This window comes from Ornithodoros turicata, chromosome 4 (genome assembly GCF_037126465.1).
Source record: "Ornithodoros turicata isolate Travis chromosome 4, ASM3712646v1, whole genome shotgun sequence".
In the NCBI taxonomy this organism is placed as follows: Eukaryota; Metazoa; Arthropoda; class Arachnida; order Ixodida; family Argasidae; genus Ornithodoros; species Ornithodoros turicata.
The window spans coordinates 62,787,051-62,809,329 of record NC_088204.1 but is presented as its reverse complement, the minus strand read 5'-3'; the positions used below and the strand labels follow the sequence as shown (position 1 = coordinate 62,809,329).

The window sequence follows — 22,279 nt, the reverse complement described above, 5'->3', positions numbered from 1 at the left end:
AAAACGGCGCATGCGCAACAGACTGCTGCGCTGGCTGATGGCATGGTGAACAAACAAGGACGCCCTTCGCGGGCCACCTCGTGTTGAAATGAGCATGGAGCCGACGTCTCAGCTTAGTGGTCCAGAGGGCGAGACATGACGTCGGTAGAATCGTACTATCTCCTGAGCTTGTAGCGGTTCCAGGATGTTTCGGGTGTAGAGGAGGTGTTGTCCCTCTACATGAGTCCCGACCGGCGATGATGGTATGCCACGGAGAGGCAATGACGGCGGCCTATCTCCATGGCCGCGCCGGTGGAACTGGGGCAGGTGCTCCAGGCGCGTGGCCATCTTCGTTGTTGTCCACGGCCCGCTACACGGGAAATGCTGAACGATTTTAAAGTATCCGTCAACGTACGGCGCGTGGAAGAATAGTCAATGATATGGCACATTAAAAAAAAGAGACATATGTACTTACTATGTAAATATACTATATACTATGTAAATTCCTTGTCCAAAATTCCTTTATTGTATTCTTCTGTTTTGCATGCGAACAATATTGATCGGGTTTAGAACGTCATTAAAATGCTGCTGAATACAGGCTGAATTCGGTCTAGTAACAAAACGGACAGAAATTTCCGTATAAAAGCTGTATACAGTGTGCTTGATACAGAAATTGATAAGGGCTGGTTACAAATTGGTTAGGAATTCCTGTTTAAAAAATGTATACAGGGGGGGGGGGAAATAGGTGTATTCAAAAAAAGAAACAACAAATAAAGAGGGGAAAGGTTAGCCTGGCTCCAGAGGCCGACTTGCTATTCCCGCTTACAAAAAGGCAAAATAAAAAGAAGAAAAGAAAGAAAACGAGAAGGGCGAAAGAAAAGAGGCGCAGTCACAAGCTCAGCGCGAGCCCTGTGTCAGTAAGGAAACGTACGAGTTCCCTTCCGACGCGCCACTGAATGGGGCATTGCAGAGAGCCCAATAGCGTTGCCAGCGAGACCTCCCTCAGCCCTAGGGCAGCTATCCGCTCCATCAGAGTGGCACGGGGAGCGGCGAACAGGCGACGGTGGAGGAGTAGGTGGGAAGTGTTGCCCTTCGGTAGAGCAGGCTGCACATGTAGGGGTGTCAAGCGTGCTGAGTTGGAAGAGCCGTGTTGGCGTTCGAGCCACGCTTAACCGCAAACGGTGGATAACAGACGCCTCCCTTCTCGTGATGTTTGGGGGAGGGACGTATTGCATTTTTGGGTCGATGGAGTGCAGAAATGTATTGGGCGAGATGGCACGTTCTATGAAATCTTGGACACAGCGAGAGCGCAAGCGAAGTATTTGGAGCAGGCAGGCTGACATTGAAAGCGGGATGCTGAGACTCAAGGCAGCCATGGTATGGGCGCGTTTCGCAGCAATGTCGGCACGAGTATTTCCGGGCAGCCCGACTTGACTGGGTACCCACTGGAGCCGTACGCTGTGGCCGGAAGCCAGGAGTTCGTTGTATCTGGCGATTACAAGCGTGCGGAGATCGCTAATAGCACTGCACCGGTACGACGCCAAGGTCTCAAATGCTGACTTGCTGTCCGTGAAGATGGACCGCATATGGCGTTGAGCGCTTCATAGATGGCTGTCAGTTCCGCTTCAGTGGATGAAGTTTCATGCGGCAGCTTGAAAGCCTGCGCAGTGTCGCTGTGAGGCATGTAGAAAGCTGCAGACGACGCGCCGTACACAACCGAGCCATCCGTGAAAATTGCTTTACGCTGACTGTGGACCGAGTTCAAATGGTCAATAGCAAACTGGCGCGCAGCGAGGACAGGAGTGTCGTTTTTGCGGGACATGTCGGGGATATGCAGGTCCGTCGGAGGCAGCACGAGGGTCCACAAAGGTGGGGCGTATACCAGGCGCGACGGAGGGGGCGGAAGAGACTGTGTCAGTCTGCAAACAGCAGCCCAGAAAGCTGAGTTTTCATTCAGTAGGTGAATATCCCGTAGGTAGTGGACAGCATGTCGTGTGCGGTACCGCGCACAAGAGCGCAGGGTCTCCAGGTCGCGTAGGACGTGGGCTGGCGTCTCCTTCGCCTCAGCCAAGACCAGGAAGGTGTCGGTCGTTTTGGGGACACCAAGGCACACTCGAAGGCTTCGCGCCTGGATGTTCAAAAGTTCGCGCTCTGTTGTTGAACTTAGACCGTGCAATACCGGTAAGCTGTAACGCAGGAGCCCTAGGACGAGTGAGGTATGCACCTGGCGAAGGTCAGGGTATGATGGGCCCCAGGACGAACCAGAGATGCGGCGGAGGACGTTCACGATGGTAGTCGCCGCGGTAGACAGGGCCTTGACGTGCTTGGACCAAGTCAGCTCCCTGTCAATGGTTATGCCCAGGTATTTGTGATGACGTACGAAGGTGAGGTGTTGGCCGTCAACGCGGAGGGGGAATTTGCGGAAGGACCGGCGGGTAAATGCCATGGCAACAGTCTTGCTGGGTGAGATAGAAAGACCACGGTCGGAGAGGTAAGATACGATACCTTGCAAGCGACGCTGGATCACATCCCCACGGGTGGAGGAGGCCCAGGTGCAGAGGTCGTCGGCGTATATTGTGATGTTGACATGTTCACTTAATTGGGCAGGTAAAGCGGCCATGATGACATTGAACAGCAGTGGGCTCAGCACACTCCCTTCCGGGACACGTCGCAGAACTCTGTAGTGTGCGGTGTCCCCTTCAGAGGTGCGCACAAACAAGGTGCGATCAACGAGGAAGTCCCGAATCCATGCGAGTGGACGGCCCCAATACCAGCCTCTTGGAGCGTCGCAATGACAGTGCTGTGCACCACGCTGTCCGATGCGTTTTTTACGTCGAGGAAGACCGCTGCTGTGAGCTTCCCTTCCGATCGCGCTTGTTGTACACTAGAGACAATGTCGATGACGTTGTCTATCGCCGACCTGCCTTGACGGAAGCCGGCCATGACTTCAGGGAAGAAGTTCGAAGCTTCGAAAAACCAGTTCAGGCGAGATTGGACCATCCGCTCCATGACTTTCCCTGCGCAGCTTGTAAGTGCGATTGGTCGAAAGGAGTCGATATTATGAGGGGACTTGCCAGGTTTAAGGATAGGCACGATCATCGCGGACTTCCAGTGCGGCGGGATGGAGCTGGCCTGCCAAGTTTCGTTGAAGAGGCCCAGAAGCTGGCGGCCACAGAGCGGGAGATACCGCACTGCTTTGTAGGTGACTCCGTCAGGACCCGGCGACGTGTGCACAGGCGAGAGCCCTATAGCAGATTCGAGCTCGGTAAGCGAAAATGGGACATCCAATTACGGATCTGCGGAGGTCTCAACGGCTACAGGGATGTCAAGGGAAGACGCGAGAGGAGCGGCAGGTGTCGATGTCAGGCGGGCACAGTACTGCTCTGCAACCTCGACTTCAGAGCACCCAGTGGCAAGCAATAGTGAGCGGAAAGGATGCCTTTGGAAAACGGGAGTGGGGAGTCCTTTGAGCACCAAATTCGAGACATGGGTGTTCTTGGAGATAGTGATGTCGCGAAGCTTCTCCAGCGGTCGCGTGTCAGCTTGCACAGATCCCTATGAATCACCTTCTGTAGTCACCTCGCTTCACGGGGGTATACCAGGCGTATACCAGGCTCGGGGGCAGGGCTGTTGGTAGGCGGATGGCGTGAACCCGTTATACTTGGCGGGGTAGGCGCACGCTTCTTTTTTGGCTTCCTCTTGCGTTCAGCCTTCCTGACTACTACCAGGGCTTCTTTGTAGCTGCTCGTAGAGCGGGAGCGCACCCGGGCTACGCGTCTTTGTTCCCTGAGTTTCGGACAGTCTGCCGACGTAGCAACATGACACCCCTTGCAGTTAAGCAGAGCGGTTCTCCATTGGGGCACTCAGCGTTGTCGTGAGACGTCCCGCACGTAGCGCACGTCCTCTTTCGGGTGCAGCACGCAGCCACATGGCCATGTCTCAGGCGAGTAATTGGGGCGGATCTCTCTTATTCGTCCTGGAAACTCGGAGGTGAGGAACTCGGAGATCTCTAGGTGGTTAAGACGAGCAAGGTTGGAGTTGCGGTCAGTAGGAGCAAACAGTGCAATGTATACAGTGCGCTCAATAAATCCTGTATCTACCTTTAATAAAGTTTCTATCTGCTAAATTGGGACTGAATAGGCTGGATAGGTCCTGGTTAAGACCTGTATACAAACTAGAAAATCATTTTCATAAGGGAAAGCTTCTTCCTGAACAAGGACTTCTGTGTCTGGCCATTGAAGGCTGCACGTTAGGCTTGAAATATTATCGTGTATACAGTCCTAAGGTGAGCACATTCCTGTTACAATTAGGCTTACGTTAGCTGATGTACTTTATTGTTTTTATTAATGTTTTGATCGATTGGCTCTGAAATATGGGAGGATAATAATAGTGTCGATGCTTGTTACTCTCTGCGCTACACTCTTAAAAAAAGGGTGTACTTTAACTCCTTTCTTTGCCACATATATAACACCCTTTTGGAGAGTACAATTACTCTCAAAAGGGTGTCTCCTCACTCCCTCAAAGGAGTAGTATAACACCGTCTCCCTGCCGGAGAGTATTATTACTCTCCAGTAGGGAGAAAGGAGTTATGCTACTCCCTTGAGGGAGTGAGGAGACACCCTTTTGAGAGTAATAGTACTCTCCAAGAGGGTGTTATATATGTGGCAAAAAACAAGGAGTTAAACTACACCCTTTTTTTAAGGTTGTAGAGCCGTAGAAAGGGTCTTGGTATTGGCAGAGACAGCTGTCTAGCACACGACGTTTTCATACTTGTAAGGTCTTTGGTTTAATATTTAATTTCGTACGACTATTGTTTATTATCCCCCTTGTCGGCCAAAGTTCTCGCAAAGGGGTAGTGACATAGATACCAGTATAGCCGATGTCGGAAACCAAGAGAGTAGGATTAAGAAAGACACACTGGAAGGAGTTCTCAAGAAGATTAGAGATGTTTATTCGCTCTAGAAGTCTGTGTTTGAAAAGTCTGCGTTGTTCGTTTGCGTCTTTCTTGTTCCAAGTCTCAGGTTTTTGCCATGAAAGTATTCCACGTGCTGGCTTGCTGATGATAATGATGATGATAGGAGAGAAAAACAATGAAGATGCTAGCTTACTTTTCAGCTCACTCAGAACAGTTCGTCCGAAAATGCAGGGTGTTTCAAAAAACGTGTCATTCGGACTTTATAAAAAAACGGGGCGACGGAAAAATACGGGGTAAACGGCATTTGTGTGGCAACTGAATTTGCCACCTTGTAATAATATTTTCATTTGATTTTAATTAAAAGAAATTTAATTTCTTTAGTTGAACTCCAAAATTTCCCAAGTCAACCTAACGTTTTTTTTTGTTTTTTTTTTACGAAATGAGAGAGCCCGTAGCGAACTTAGTCAGATCCACCAAGAAATTCGCTCAATATTGCAAATGGAACTGCCCTAAAAAGTCCCGAAATTGAGGCTTCAGAGTTTCGGGTATTCGGGTATATACAAAATCAGTCGCAAAGACGCGCAGAGAATGGACAGCATGAGCATGAACAGCACCCGCAACCCTGGTGTCCCCTGTCAGGACAAAATTTTATTCATTATAAGTCGCAGTGCAGTAAAGTTCCGTATACAAATAGGTAAGGCAAGAGCGCACGAATTCGTGTGGTCATTTCCAGGCAACTTCATTTGCCAGAATGTGATGATGGTGGTGGAACGGCTTGCCGTAATCGGCCACACTCGGGCTGGAAACATCACGACTATTGCAGGGAGATCGTGCGTCCTGGGCCGACTTCGCACAGAACTCTGCCGACATTTGTCTTAAGCGTCCCTGAAAAACCCAGAGAAAACACCCAGACAGCACAGCTTTGCCAGATGCGGACCAATTGCGTTCTCTTGGTCAAATGCGCATCGCAAACATGGGAAACATGGCAAACGCGCGTGTTCTAGTGGCGCTTTGCTACACTCTAAAGGAGGAGGAGGGGGGCTAATGGCAGGATCGGCTCGCCCTTGTTGGCCACACAGAAGTGGGCGTCGTCACGACTATAGCCACTAAAAAAATGAATAAATAAAGAAAAGACGGAAGAAGGAAGGACGGACAGGTGGAGGGATAGAGGATTAAGGGTGGGGGTGCGTAGAGGGTGCATGAGTTCGTCGGGGAGGGCAAAGTACTAGATGGGTCGTTGAGCAAAACCTGCCTTCTGCAGAAAGAGAATAAGGTTTCTCGCTCCAAAAAAAGCTCACACTCTTAGCCAACCACCATCCCGAATGACATCGACCGCTCCCCTGATTTGTTAAAAACGAGAGGCACACGCCTTTTTGTGACCGCTTATGTAGCTACGGTAAATCACACAAAGGCGTATACGCACCGCGCTTTCCATAAATCGGGAATGACAACGCTATCATTCTGCGGAATGGTTGGCCTTCGGCGTGCTATGTGGTAAAGTGCTATTTTACGAATGTACGAGAAAATCACCAGCTGTTACTTTTTTTCGCCCGACCTCGATCCAGCCGGAAAGCAAGTTGCCCAACTATATGCGCCTGTGTCGTCACACGCACACCGCGAGGCCCGGCATTGTCCCGCATGTCGAACTTAACATTGAGTTAACAGGCGACAGAACCGGAACACCTACGACCGCGCTGACTCTAGCGTGATTTAAGCGAGTCAAACCGCTTGGTTTTGTACACCCATGTTCGGGTGACAACTGTCATGTGTGTGACCTGGGGCGCCAGGCTACCAATTTGCGAGCGCTAGGCCGTGATGGTGCCACATTTTGACCAAGCGAATTTGCCATAATGTATAATTACTACGTGTGATCGCCCCATCTCTCGAGCGTAGAGTCCGGGCGCTCAGTCTATTTTGAGAGCGCGTAGCCGGCGAATGCTTCAACCGAATTTAATGAAAAAGCATCGACCAAAAATTCACTTTGTGCAGGATATAATAGACTGTCTAAAGTACTTTAGAAGGTTACAATGCTGACGCACTGTAACAACTGTGATAGCACTTTGCAAGAATTAGTGTGTACAAATTTTACAATGTCGACTGCTGCGTACGCCGCATAGCAAGCGATCATGTGAGCGGTTTTTCGAGACCAGACACACCTGTCCGAAACACTCGAGGTCGGACACTGTCAAGTGAACTTTGTTCTCCCGCAATCCAGTGTAAACGTAAGACGAACGCTCAGGCGCAGTCTCCTTCGAACACTCCTGCGGTAGACACGTACCTTACGTATCTGTCTGTAAGACAATAAGCTAGACTTCCATTAACACTGGCGATGAGTACGGGATCTGGATGTACGTGACATTCACCGTACATATTCTTGGTGGTAGCGTTTGGTGGTAGCGTCGGAGGGCGCTTGATACGTCATGCCCAAGACGGAAGGAACTGGCCCTGCCCCTACCTTCATGTTTGCCATCGGAAAAGTATCTAAGTTCATTGAGCTCCAGGAAACATGGGACCAGTACAAGGAACGACTGGACACCTTTTTCGATGCTAACTGCATTACGAACGAGAAGAAAAATATATCAATTTTCATGTCTTTGGTGGGTAGACTGCGTGGTCTTCTCGCCGCAAGGAAGCCAATGGAAGTGCCTTATATCGAAATCATGACGACTCTTACAGGCCATTTCAGTCCAAAGCCATCGGAAACAGCGGAAACATTTCGATTTCACAACCGCACGCAAGGTGAGGAAGAAACCGTTACTGCTTTTTCTATGCCGAACCCCGTGCAATCGCTGACCGCTGTGCAAAGCTGTGCAAAGCGCAGTGCTGCGCTTGAACGCAACCTGCGCGACAGATTTGTCTTCGGAATTAAGAATAAGAGCGTCCAGAAAATTTTGCTGACGAAGTCCTAGACCTTGACACTCGCACAAAGTGTTGAGATTGGTACGGCAGTGGAGCTCAGCTCAGAACTCCAAGGAACTTGAGCCGGGTGCGGCATCCGCGTCAGGTGCCAGTGGAGCCGTCAAACTTGATTCGCAAGTAAAACAAACAGGAACAACAATCGAAAGACTCACAGAAGTCGTTTTCTTGTATCAGATGCGGAAGCAAAGAGCACAAGCCTCCAAACTGCCCGTTCAAAAACAAGAAGTGCTTCCGATGCAATAAGCTCGGACACCTCGTGAGTGAATGTAGGACGGGACAGCAGAAGAGATCTTCAAAGCTGTAGTGTCTTGCCAGGATTTTCTGTATCGTGCCCAACATTGAACAGAACAACGACCAAGGCTCCTTTCCGTCCCTACACTTCAATGCTTTTTATTTTCGACTCCTTTATACCTCTACATTTTCTCCCATCGTATCTGTTTACAGACATCGTGTTGGATCGACGCGCCTACGTGGCGGTGTGTATCACGTTACTTCGATGCCATCCGTGTATGTGATATTATATGTTCGGTTATACGGACACTACATCCCCCCTTGCTTTATTAAAGTCCTTCATTCACATGAAGAAGCACGGTCCGCAAATCTTGTAGGCGGCTTTCCGCGATTTGCAGGTTCGGAACTACGGCCGTTTGTCACTGCTGCCGTGGTTTGGTTGCCGGTTGTGGGTTGGTCCGTGCTCGCATCAAAAGGGCTGGTGCTATCTTCTGTGTTGGCAGGAGGAACAGCTGCATGGGCAGGGTGCTCCGCTGTTCGCCACTCGTCCCAATCCTGGGAGGGGATTTCAGGAACGCGTTTAAAGAATGAGGCATTCCTGACAATTTTCTTGTTGTCGCGTTCGGCGGTGATCGCTGTTCCCTGGACCCTGATGACTCGGTAGGGTCGATGGTCATATGCAGACTCACACGACAGTGGCGACTGCCGTTTTCAGTAGCACAGTGTCTCCTTGTCGAAGTTCATGGTGCGCTGCATGACGCTGCTTGTCTGCCCATATGCTTTCATTTGCTGTTTCTTCTCCCGGTCTCTCTTTTCCAGGTTCTCATGGGGTTTCTTTTCTGGCATTTCAGGAATTCTTGTTCGAATTTTTCTGCCGAACAGAAGTTCTGCTGGAGTAACGCCAGTCGTGGAGTGTGGCGTTGCTGTGTAGTTCAGGAGATAGTTGCTGATTTCTTCTTTCCAGTTGCTTCCGGAGGCGCCAGCCGCCTTCACGGTCTTCTTGATACTTCTTATAAATCTCTCTGCTTCACCGTTTGCTTGCGGCCACAGTGGGGTGGTACGGTGATGACGTATGCCATTTTGGCACAGATAGCTTGCGAATTCTTTCGAGAAGAACGGTGGACCGTTATCTGTTTTCAATACATGTGGTAAGCCGTGTACTGCGAATATATCGTTGAGCTTTGCCGTCACCGCTGTGGTAGTCAGTTAAGACAACGTCGCAACGATGGGGAATCGTGAGTACTCGTCCACGACCACCAGCAGGTAGCTGTTTCCTGGCAAGGGTCCTGTAAAGTCTGCTGCAATTGACTGCCATGGCCCATCGGGTAGTGGAGTCATCACCCAGTAAACCATAAATGTCCCTGGGATGACTGCAAGACATCCTTACCAAGATATGCGACTGCCTGTGGACGTCCACAATCCTCCCGATGATGTCTAAGAGACATCCCATGGATGTTAAAACAAGCATCCATATCATGTCACTGGGATGTCTTTCAGAGACATGATCTGGTACCTTGTTGGGACGTTTTTTATGGTATGCTAGGTGTATATACTTTGAGCAATATCATGATGCAAATATGTGGTTCAGCTTCAACGTTTATTGGTCAACTGACTGTGTACAGTAAGACAGCTTTACATAAAAATACTCTCGACTAGAATGAATTAAAAGTAAGGAAACTACAATAGTACCATAGCAGCTAGGAGCTTATACATATGTTTGGTTTATAAGCATTTTTAGCAGAATGGAGACAAGAATATACAGGTTGTGTAGTGAACAAGGTTAAGCCACATTGTACCACATAGCATGTAACCAGAGTAGCAGAGGCACTGCCGTGGTAACACACGTTTATGGGTGTGTTCCCTATTGACGAGTGATATCAGGTTTGATGTGATTGGGGACACTGTCTTGATGCTCATGTTAACACTTGGAGCTGCTGTGATACTAATGTTAGCAGAGCTGTTCAGGCTGATGTTAAGACTAGAGCCGCTCTGATGCTGATGCTATCATGAGGGCTGCCTTAATGCTGATGTGGCACAATAGTTACATTGATGCTGCTTATGGCAATCTTCAAAATGCTGCTGTGTGCCAGCAACGGCAAGCTATTCACCGCCATTCCCCGTCGCTGTCTACATGCTTTCTGAAATGTTCTGCGAAGTACGCCGCTCATGTCTGGGGGAGATGAGAACACGCAAAAACCCACGCGAAACAGTAGGTAGCAGCAAGAAATCACTTTATTCACCACTCACGAGTACGTACCTCTGAAAGTCATTCATTCCCCATTCATCATCAACACACCTGAACGCTCGTCTCACGCGGGCACAAAATTCGCAATGATCGGACGATGAACAACAATGAAAAAAAAAAAAAAAAGCAGATAGATTCTCATTTCCGGTCCAACTTGCCCTTCTCAAAGTATTTGCAAATCTTGTAATGACGTGCATGGGTCTCCGCAAGATTGAACACAATGCTTGCGTCTTTCTTCCTGGTGCACGTTGCGCCATATACGCCTAATCTGCAAGAAATATCTTTTCAGAAAACACGATGACAGCATAGCCATGTGCAGTAGGTGTCATGACATATACACACCGTCTGCACAAAGTCGCTCACGGTTTCATCTTGCGTTCCATCTTCCTGTCGTTGTTCAGATTGCCTGCAAATGGGGTGAAATCTACAATGACAATGCATGGCACATCCGAACATATTATTTCACAGTTATATTGATTACACACCTGACACGGCAAAAATCCTGATGGCGAAGAGCGATTTTGGCTTCAGATACAGGGCCGCGTCCTCACTTGAGATTTCAAACGATCCTGACTGGTCTGCTGGGGGTTGGCAGAAACATTCCCCCTTACGGGCTCTTTCTCAGACGTGTTGCTAGAACGACAGCATAAACTGGGAACGACAGTACAAACCCTCAAATAGCTGCAGACTTAGCGAAACAATAACACGCTCGAGATCATGTGTACCAGTTGCTGCGATGAGAAACGTCCTTTACAGGGAAGCGAACCCAACAAAACTGCGCATGCGCGAAAGACAGCGCTGGCTGGTGGTATGGTGAACAGGCAAGGACGCGGGAGTTCGTGTTGGCATGCAGCCAATGCAGCCATCGCGGGCCAAGAAGCAAAAATAGCAAACTGTACAGAATAATTTTTGTCCATTTAAACTGAAAAATCCCGGCGTCGGGAACTTGGCGCCCCCATCGCCCGGAAGCAGCCGCAGTAGCCCCCTCGTGCACTCACGGTTGGGTCGCCGCAGGAGGGAGACCCCCACGTATAGCTGTGCGTGGCTGTTACGTCTGGGGAAAGGGGGATCCTGGCGGTTGAGTGGACCCGGAGGTTATTTAGGACTCTTCGGGGCCCCTCCGGGAAAGCAACACACCGCTTTGGCCATTGGTTCCCATAGTCGGGTGGTCCTGGAAGGCACGGTCAGGATTATTCAGCTAGTCGCCATTCGCCTTTTCATTACTTTTTCTTTCTACCTTCTCTTCTACTCCTCCTTCCTCTTTCACCATCTTTGGCGGCAAGGGCCAACCTTGGGCAGTCTTCCACCCTCTAGAAACTGCACTTGGGTATCGTGCAGATACACCTGTTACCGTGCTGGGCATGGTCCCCTGTTGGGCTCCGTGGTGGGCGACAGGGTCTCTGCACTGAATAGCAAGTTTTCTTATATGGAGAACAATAACTCAAAACACAATGATCGGAACCGGAAACGGTTCCGCACCGATGGAACAAAAAGGTTCAACTTCATCGAAACCAATTCAGAGTCATGGTTTGCGAAGGTTATTGTTGTTCACTCTGATGAAAAATCAAAGCCACTTGGAAAAATGTCACCATTCGTTCTTGCAAAGACACTAGAGACAACAATAGGTAAAAGATACAATGCGAAAAACCTGAGCACTGGTGATTTACAAGTTCAGATTAAGACAAAGGAGCAGAGTCTGGCACTTCTTTCACTAAGGAACATTGACGGCATTGCCGTGACCACTTCTCCACACCGAACCCTCAATCAAAGGCGTCATTTCGGAAGATCAGTTGCTCTCGTGCACTGAGCAGGAACTTGAAGAGGGCCTGAAGGAGCAGGGTGTCATTTCAGCAAAGAGAATATCGATGAGAAGGGACGGAGAAATGATTCCAACAAAGCACATTGTACTCTGTTTTCAACTTCACAGTCTTCCAACAACCATAAAGGCCGGATATGGAAGCTGCCATGTCAGAGCATATATCCCCAACCCCAGACGCTGTTACAAGTGACAGCGGTTTGGCCACGGTTCACAGGTGTGCCGTGGGCAGGCTGTCTGTGCAAAGTGTGCTGATAAGAATCACTCTTCCGAGACGTGTTCTAATAATGTACGATGCACAAACTGTGAGGGTAGCCACCCAGCGTATTCCAGATCCTGTCCTTTCTGGAAGGAAGAAAAACAAGTACTCAAAATAAAGACAGAACAGAACATTACATACCGAGCGGCAAGAGGACAGAGTTCTAGAGGAAAGAAACTTTCTCTGAGGTGGCGCGCAGGGGAGTGGCACCCTCAGAGTCTCAGTGGAGACCCAGACCTCTGGGCCTCCACTCCGCACTCCCCAATACAAAGAGGTCACTGAGGTTTGCTCTTCAGTGACCACACAACATAACAGGCAGGGGGAGACTGCCGGGGCCTCTGAGGAGGTGTCCGCAACTCCCTTCATTTGGGGCGGGCTTTCAAAGCACCAATCTCAAAATGCGACACAGAGTATGGATGTTGATGACGATGACTGCTTATCGCAGAAGTCCTCATCAAGTTTGCCAGGATCCACTCCTAGTAAAGAGCAGAGAGGAAACAAGAATGGTGGAAGATGTAGGGGCTCAAAAACAAAAGAACAGGAGCGGGTTCCTCCACCAAGGATACAGCCTCCCTAATTATTACACACTGATGCACAAATCATTCTCACAGTCTGTACGTCGCCGGAGTATATGTCAGTTCTTGCTCCTCCTCTTTCTCTCTACGCTTGTGACGAGTTCCAAGAGCATTATTCAGTGGAATTGTCGAGGACTTCTTCGTAATCTGGACGATATCGATGAATTTCTCAGAGACACAGCGCTATATGCCTTTGTCTCCAAGAAACAAATCTAAGTCAAGAAACGTCGGTCCAACTACGTCGGTGGAACATTCATCGAAAAGACCGGATGAGCACAGGACGTGCTTCCGGGGGTGTCGCCATCCTCACCACAAAAATGCTCCCTGTCAAATCTCTCTCGCTTAAAACAAATCTTGAGGCTGTCGCTGTTCAAATATGTATCGACCGTGTGGTAACAGTCTGTTCTTTATACCTGCCACCATCTCTACAAGTTAGTCAAAAGGATGTTGAAAATTTGATTAATGAACTTCCAAGGCCGTTCCTGTTGCTAGGAGATTTCAATGCACATAACTTTCTCTGGGGAAGCACAAGAGCAGACGGCAGAGGCAAACTGTCATTGCGAATTTCCCTCCTTAACACAGGAGGAATGACTCATGTTAACAGTGCTTCACAATCATTTTCAGCCATTGATCTTTCTTTTTGTACTCCACGTCTCTCCCAGAATATAGACTGGTGTGTGGACAACAATCCTTACAGTAGCGACCACTTCCCTGTGGTGCTCAAACTCCGCCTTCCATCTAAATCTTTAACTACGCGACCGCCCCGGTGGAAAGCTGCCTTAGCAGACTGGGTGTATTTTCAAGAGGAAACCTCTCAGTTGGAATCGTTGCAGGGAATGGATATTGACGAGGCCAATGATTTCTTTGTGGACATGGTAATAAAGGCTGCCACTAAATCTATTCCGCAGACCACGGGTCACCTCCCCAGGCGTTGCAAACCCTGGTGAACAAATGACTGCGAAAAGGCTAGAAAGGAACAGAACCGTGCATGGGATAGGTTCCGAAGGTATCCTACACCAGCAAATCTACTGCTGTTCAAAAGAGCCAGAGCTAAGGCGAGATGGACACGAAACCAAGCAAAACGGGACTCTTGGAAGGGGTTCGTGGCTTCCTTAACTGCAAATACGCCAGCAAAAGTGGTATGGGACAGAATCAGAAAAATCAAAGGTGATTATACCAGCTTCTCTGTCCCCCTTCTTCAGAAAAATGGCGTTGTTTGTGAGACTGTAGGAGAACAGGCTGACGCCCTGGGTGAATACTTCCAGAATGTGTCCTCGTCTTCCCACTACAGCAATGAATTCTTAAAGATAAAGAACTCTACTGAAAAACGCAAGATTGTGTACGGCACTGGTGACTGCTATGCCGACAACAAACCCTTCAACATGACGGAACTTTTAAGAGCTCTGTCTGCATCAAAACAGACTGCTCCGGGGCCAGACCGTATCACTTACAGCATGTTAGAACACCTTGCACCAGCAGCTCAAGAATGCATGCTTTGTCTCTTTAACTCGATCTGGAATGAAGGCCGTCTCCAACCCCATTGGAAGGAAGCAATAATCATTCCTTTTTTAAAACCAGGAAAAGATCCATCTAACCCCAGCAGCTACAGGCCTATAGCGCTCACAATTTGCCTGGGCAAAACCTTCGAACGGATGGTGAACAACCGCCTAATACACTACCTCGAAGAAAATAAGTGCTTAGATCGGTACCAGTGTGGATTTAGAATTGCATGCTCCACCACAGACCATATGTTGCGTTTGGAGACAACAATTAGAGAAGCCTTTGTGAGAAAGCAACATTGCATTTCGATATTCTTTGATCTCGACAAGGCTTATGATACGGCATGGCGATACGGCATTCTCCTGGATTTGCATGAATTTGGAATACGTGGCCGTCTGCTCCGCTGCATCGCTGACTTCCTTCGGGAAAGAACATTCAGAGTCAGAGTTGGAACAACCCTCCCTCGACCTTTCGTGCAGGAAAACGGTGTTCCCCAGGGATCAGTCCTTAGTGTTACGCTCTTCATTGTCAAAATGAACTCTGTTGCCAATGTCATCCCACCTACTGTGACATATTCCTTGTATGTAGATGATATCCAAATATATGCTGTTGCTCTATGAGCCTGCCCAGATGTGAAAGGCAGCTTCAGCTTGCTGTAAAGAAGTTAACAACATGGTCTTCGGAGAACGGCTTCATGTTTTCACCTGACAAAACTGTCTGTGTGCCATTCTCCAGGTTAAGGGGTGCTTTCCCTGATCCCACACTCGAAATGAATGGTCAGGACATCACTGTCAAACGCGAGCACAAATTCCTTGGCCTCATATTTGACAGCAAGCTGACTTTTAGACCATACATAAGGCACGTAAGGGGAAAATGTATGAAGTCGTTCAATTTACTCAAAGTCTTGTCTCACAGATCATGGGGCGCAGACCACGAGGTTTTACACCGCATCTACATGTCGTGGAAGCGGACAAGAAAGAGACTGTAACATGTAAGTTATTAAAATAGCGGTTGCTTAGTATATCTTGTGTTTGCATTTGTGTTTCGCCTTTTACTGGGATCGAATGGACGGGCTTTGCCCCCGAGAGTGGGAATAGGCTCCCACAAATGGCGCCCTGACGTGGGGCATGAGCTCGTTCGTTCGATGACGTGGAAGACGCAGCACGTTTCATTTACTGTTGCTCTATTTTGACGTTTGAAATTTTTTGTTCATTGTGATACCGCTGGATTGTGCTCACGCTCTGATCATTTTGTGTTTTCATTTCTCCGGCGTATCTGGTTTTGTCAGGGCAGCACTTTTGCTGTTCATCTTTTGTTTGAGTATTGTAGTTGTGTCCGGTGTCCGAGCCCTTACAGCTGATAGACCGTACGCCTCCACGCGGGTACAACCTCCGGAGCGGAGCGAAGGCCCCGGTACCCCAACGGTCCCACTCGGAGGAGCGGCCGGTACACGTCGCCCCGTCGCCTATGGAGCCGAGAGGACCGGCCGACGATGAGAAGGCACCTGCCGTGCCTCCATCCCAAGGTACGTCGACTGCGGTATCTGCAGTGCCGCACTCAGACACCACAGCAACGGCAGAGCTTCTGTCACGTATGCCGGGTTGGTTTCGCCGCCGCAGGCACGAGCGCCCGTCCGACTGACAATCCCTGCTCCTATACGTTCTCAGGGTACACCGATAGAAAGTCAGTCGCAGACTTCTTGGATGACCTTACCGCCTATCAGGCTGATATGGGAATCTCAGACGAGGTCTTGATCCTACGCATCCTCCAGGTTGCTTTGATAGGAGGCGCCGCCCGCTGGCTTCGACTGCAGTCGAGGTTCACGTCCTTGCAGGACTTCAAGCAGCGGTTTAAAAACGAATTCCTTCCCCCGGATTACGAATATCGTATCCTGGAGGAGCTGCACAAACGTACTCAGCATCCAGATGAGACGTTGGCAGAATTCGTACGGGCCCTGCAAGAGCTGTACAGCAGAGCAGAACCAGCAACAGAGCAGCAGCGAGTAGCACGGGCTATCCGTCAGTGCCACCCACGCTTCCGGCCCTACCTTCGAGGCCATCGCTTTGATAGTCTTGAAGCGTTGGCGCAGGAGGCTCGTACCATACAGGGCGACCTCCTAGCCGAACTCGAATATCGGCCCCCGCCGCCGCCTGAATGGGCGTTAGAACCATGCTGTGCGCGGTCAGCGGGAGCAGCCTCGATCGAACGCCTACCTGCAGTGGGACAGAATTAGCATCCTTCCCATTCTTCCCACTTAGTCGTGTTCGTGGATGACAGAGCGAAGTACGATGGTGATCATTGGACGAGTCAGTGTAGACGTGGAAGCGGACAAGAAAGACTGTAACATGTAAGTTATTAAAATAGCGGTTGCTTAGTATATCTTTTGTTTGCATTTGTTTCGCCTTCCACTGGGATCGAATGGACGGGCTTTGCCCCCGAGAGTGGGAATAGGCTCCCACAATGTCTTGCATTCGCTCAAAACTCGATTATGGTGCTGTCGTTTACGGATCAGCTAGTAAATCTGTCCTTGATTCTTTGGATCCTGTTCATCATCAGGGTCTGAGTGCTTGGAGCCTTTCGCACACCCCCAGTTGAGAGCTTATATGCGGAGAGCAATGAGCGGTCCTTAGGGAAACGCAGATTTTATCTTGCCTCCACGCATGCAATGAAAGTAAAATCTTATCCAAACCAACCGGCTCAGCCCTGCATCACAGCAACCCGGTTCGACACCTTTTTGAGAAGAGGCCCTCTGTAACTCCTCCTTTCTGCATGCGGCTCTCACAGGAGATGGAATCTTATGGCTTTTCTGAGGGCACAATGGTCCTCGAACTCGACGGTACTCGAACCTCGACGAACTCGACGTTCTCGTTGCTTCGGCGACCACAGAAGCACACGAACGTCACCTCCACCAGTTATTCGCCCGGCTTTCCAAATACGGGATCATCCTCAATGCTGCCAAATCTCAATTTGGTGTCCATCAGCTGGAATTCCTTCGCCATCAGGTAGATAAGCATGGCATTCGCTCTCTGCCGCACAAGGTGGCTGCAATTCAACGGTTTCCCCAGCCCGCCACTTTGCGTGGTTTGCGTGAGTTCTTGGGAATAAACTTTTATCGTCGATTCTACCCAACTGTGCTACGATACTCCAGCCCCTCACTGACATTCTCTCCAAGCATGCTGACCCCCATGCTGCTCTCATTTAGACCTCCTTTGCCTCTGCCGCCTTCCTGAAGGCCAAAACTCTGCTGGCTAACATTACTTTGTTAGCGCACTCCCATCCATCTGCGCATACTGCCATTATGGTCGACGCTTCGAACGTGGCCATTGGCGCGGTTCTCCAACAGTTCGTCATTGGCCGTTGGTCGCCCCTGGCTTTCTTCTCCAGAGTTTTGAACACCACTCAACGACATTACAGCACCTTTGGCCAGGAACTCCTTGCCGCCTTTAAAGCAGTCAAGTACTTCCGATACTCTGTCGAGGGCCGCGATTTCTCGGTTTACACGGATCACAAGCCCCTACTCGTTGCTTTCTGCTCACCTAGAGGCAACCTGTTGCCCCGAGAGATACGCCAGATATAATTTCTCCAGGAATTTACGTCTCACATCCGCCACACAAGCAGCACGTCGAATCCCGTGGCCAACACATTGTCCCGTGTTAGGGACACGCACGTCATCACCGCCTCTGACACAGTCCTTGATCTACGTGACCTTACGTACGCTCGAGACAGTGATCGCGAGTTGTCCGCCTTGCCCCACCTGGGCTACTCCATACGTTTACAACACGTCCCATTCCCCGGCCCTGCGCATCATCTGTGGTGCAACATGTCCTCTGAACAGCCCCGACCATACCTGCCATTCTCCCTTCACCGCATCGTTTTCGACTACCTTCATAACCCCTCCCACGCTGGCATCCGCGCATCGCAGCGGCTCACCTGCTCTCATTACGTTTGGCCTCGTATGCGTGCTGACATACGCGACTGGGCGCGATCCTGTGTGCCATGTCAAGCCTCCAAGATCCACCGCCACACTATTCGTCAACCTGTTCACTTCCCTATGCCTGACTCTCGATTTGAACGTCTGCATCTCGACCTCGTAGGTCCTTTACCTCTGTCCCACGGCAAGAAGTATATTTTAATCATCATCGACTGGTCCTCTCGTTGGATCGAAGTCATTCCTACAGAAGACAGTACCGCAGAAACTGTTGCGCGAGCATTTGTCGCGGTTTGGGTTGCCCGGTTCTGTGTGCCACTTTGAATCACCACAGACCGCGGGCGACAATTCCAGTCCCACCTTTTCTATCACCTTACCCGGCTGTTCGGCTGCACCCACGTGAAAACAACGCCATATCATCTTGAAGCCAATTGACTCGTCGAACAATGCCACCGCCAACTCAAGTCCGCCCTTCGCGCATACCCCGGCCCCAACTATTGGGTTGATCGTTTACCCTTCGTCCTTCTGGGTCTTCGCAGCGTCCTTCCAGAAGATCTCAAGTGCTCCACAGCAGAGTTAGTTTACAGAGCCACCTTGTGCTTGCCAGGCCTCTTCCTTTCACCTGTAACCCATGATCATATGCCTACAGTGGAATTTATTGACAGGTTGCGCCAAGGTATGTCGCTGCTTCGCCCGGTTGCCACCAGGGTTTGCGCTTCGCACCCCGCTTATTCTCCAGCCGGTCTTGCTCAAGCCGAGCACGTCTTCGTCCGGTGCGATGGCGTTCGGAAGCCCCCCCCCCCCCCCTTTAGCAACCCTACGATGGCCCCTTCGAGGTCCTAGAGCGCAATGCAACGTCCTTCAAGATCAAGCTCCGGAATAGACAGGAGCGCATCGACATCGGTCAGCTGAATCCTGCCTTCCTATTCTCGGACAGTTCAACCAGTTCGACTGTAGCCCTCACGCCCAGCGTCACTAAATCATTTCCAATCCATGTGCGTTTTCAACTCCCCTTCTTGCGCAGAGGAGGGGGGCGGGTAGCGCAGAGGAGAATGCCAAAAGCTGATCCACGGGCACGAGCCTCGCGTTCGTGATCTCGTCAGTTCTGGGCTGATCCATTGGTGCTGCTGACCACGTCGTTGCATCAACCCTTCCTCAGCTCCTTTCGCTAGAGATATAGAATAGAGTCCAGTGTTCTCCCGGGGAAGATCTTGGAGCTGTATTCACTACATAAAGACCTGGTTCAGCTTTTTGCAATACAATTTCATCGTGAGCGAAGGTTCCACGAAAGCATATTCTTGAAAGCAAGTTCTTGAAAGCGTGATTGCGAGCAAAAGCTACATAAAATTCCCATTCTTCCATTTTATTCTTTCATATGAATTTAACGCATCTGTCTTTGTCAATTCCCAGAACACGAGGTGCCTCGCAAACAAAGAGCACTGTGACAGGTTCTGTGAGGTTAGCAGCAAATGTCAATGTGAGATGAACATTAGCTTGAAGCACTGGACTTAGTGACTGCAGCTCCACATCCAGTGTAAGGTGTAATAAAGCATCAATGTCTCTTTCAAGTATGCTGCCGGGGCTAGAGGTGTATTTTTCTTCATAAGTTTATGAAGCAAATTCATGTATCCCTTTGCATAGATGTCTCGTTGAAGGTCGAAGTAATGCGTGTAGCGTTGACCGCCAATGACGAGCACTAATCTCTTGAGCTTGAAATTTTCAAGCTTGGAAAGGTTCCGTTCTCTATGACCCTGATATGCTTCACTCTTGATCATCAATACGGTCAACTTCGAAGGAATTCGTTCACTACCGAGATGATCAAAAATTACCTGAGTTTGGTTTGGACCAATTGTCCTCTAATCCACGAAGAAGGTATGCAGCGGGTGTCGCTTGAAGTCTTCTTTCAATTCCAATGAGTACACTTGGAGAAACCGGCACACGTTGGAAAGAAAGCGCAATTCGAGAAAACTATATTGTATGCTTTTCAGTCTCGTTGGGAGCAGAGAGTAATCTAAGTTTGTCACTGGCTTGTTGGAGCACCACTCGGATGTCGACATTATTGAGGAGGAATTTTTCCTGTTGACAGATGTCAATAAAGTGGGGAGAATAAAGATCACAGAAAGTGGATCCTTTGGTTCGTTTATAGCGGGCGAAAAGTCCTTTTGCTTCGCTGGGAATAGCAAATAGCATTTTTAGATTCTCCCACTGGATCTGGTTCGTAAAGCATTGCTACAGGGTGTGAGTTTGAGTAACATTGTTGGCATTTGTAACAATGTCCAAATGGGAACGATAGGCATATTGTTCGAAATTAGATACCAGTGTAGAATTAAGATAGATGTGGACATGATAAAAGAGATGCAAATGCTTGTACAGGAATAACATTGTCAGTTGTCACTGTACTGTCTGCTGTAGTTGATGCTGTGTCTCAATTTTTACGCACAACTCTGCACTGAACACGTAAAAAACTCGACTGGAGATCAAAGAAGGAGCCACCCAGACCTGGAATATTATATTCAATCACACCGTTCGAGGTAGGTGCAGAAATGGGGAAAAACTTCACATATTCTGATTTCTTGAGAGAAAAGTTTGTTGGTGCAGCAGAAAACGGTTCCAACTGATTCGTAGTGCAGAAGCCATAATTTTTATGCACTAAGGCGATGGTAGACATCTTTTTTTTCTCAGGTGAAAAAGTAAACCTTTCTTCTTTTCTTCGTTGGTTTTACTGATCCTTCAATTCTGTTGCACTTGCTTTCATTACGCTTCCTGCCCTACCCTCTGAGTCAATGAAGCAACTCGTCACGAGTCGAATGAATGGCGCAACCAACCCCTGTCTTTAGTGCCTCTCCAAACGTTGTTCCCTGTTTCACTTTCTCCGCTATGTGGCATCGTGTGTCAAGAAGTTTCTGACCTACGTACGGCGCTACTTGTTTAGTCAGTATAGGTATAAATCGCTGCACCAACTCAGAGAAAAAGCCAGATCCAACTTGATAAAGAGGAGCTGAGTAATGTGGCAATGGTTGATCCTGTTTACCACTGCCAAAATGCGATATACAATAGAGTGTCTGTGGTATATGCATTTTCGAAGATGTAGTGTTACTCCCACACGACAAGAAACGGCAACGAAGGGAATGAAATCACCTTTCTCATTTGCGAGTTCGATTTGAATGGTAGTCAGCTCCTTGACAGTCACATATCTGTAGTAAAGGTTTGTGAAAGGGTAGGACATAACCTCATTCCGACCCTGCATACTAAATGGGAGAAGACGAAGGAGGGGTGAGGTTATATCACCTACAGCTTCACTATCGATGATATCACTGTAAACGAAAGTGTAATTTTGTGCTAGGAAGAGGCAGGCATCACACTGAGCAGCTCTGAAACTCGAGATGGTTGCTTGTATCCACCAGAGCTAAAATATGGGTACGATGTAACATAGTCCTCATTGCGATGTTCCAGTTGACAAACGACATTGTAGGGATTGTAAAATATGAGATGAACATCTTGTGGTAGGTGTAAGTTTACTTGATATGCATGATTCAGAAGCGTATTTGGCGTACGTGAAGGATATGTGATGAGGGTGACTTTCTCTTCAGTGTCCACTTGATATTTCAGTACTTTTACTGGCTCACCTTCATCCAATTCAGAAGAACCGATAACCTCTTCAGGAAGGCCAAGCGTAGCAGAGAGAGTTGAACGTAATTCCCGACCAGTATTGAGTGGAAGTTGTATTTCATAATGACCACCGACTCGTTTTTGAACTGTTTCGTTAGCAGTTGATGAAAAGGTAAAATTTTTGGTACAATGTACAAGTACAATTTGGTACAAGGGTACAATGTTTTCTCCCACAAGAAACTTAACTTGCTCTGTCGTGGTTACACCACTGAAGAGGCTAGTCGCTGATATACTGTTAACGAT

At 49.0% G+C, this 22,279-nt stretch overlaps 1 protein-coding gene across 1 annotated transcript; it reads right to left on the bottom strand.

Moving 5' to 3' along the window:
• Positions 1–1,342: 1,342 nt before the first annotated feature.
• Positions 1,343–2,599, bottom strand: LOC135392507 (uncharacterized). The gene is made up of 2 exons (XM_064623214.1): positions 1,561–2,599; positions 1,343–1,467 (listed from the first exon to the last, which is right to left on the bottom strand). The coding sequence occupies exons 1-2, from the start codon at positions 2,597–2,599 to the stop codon at positions 1,343–1,345; spliced, it is 1,164 nt and encodes a 387-aa protein (XP_064479284.1).
• Positions 2,600–22,279: the final 19,680 nt, after the last annotated feature.

Excerpts from the sequence above, each read along its gene's own strand:
- LOC135392507 (XM_064623214.1), bottom strand. The coding sequence starts at position 2,599 with ATGGCCGCTTTACCTGCCCAATTAAGTGAACATGTCAACATCACAATA. Across the intron at positions 1,468-1,560 it reads AGCGCTCAACGCCATATGCG|ATACAACGAACTCCTGGCTT; the intron begins GTCCATCTTCAC and ends TGTAATCGCCAG.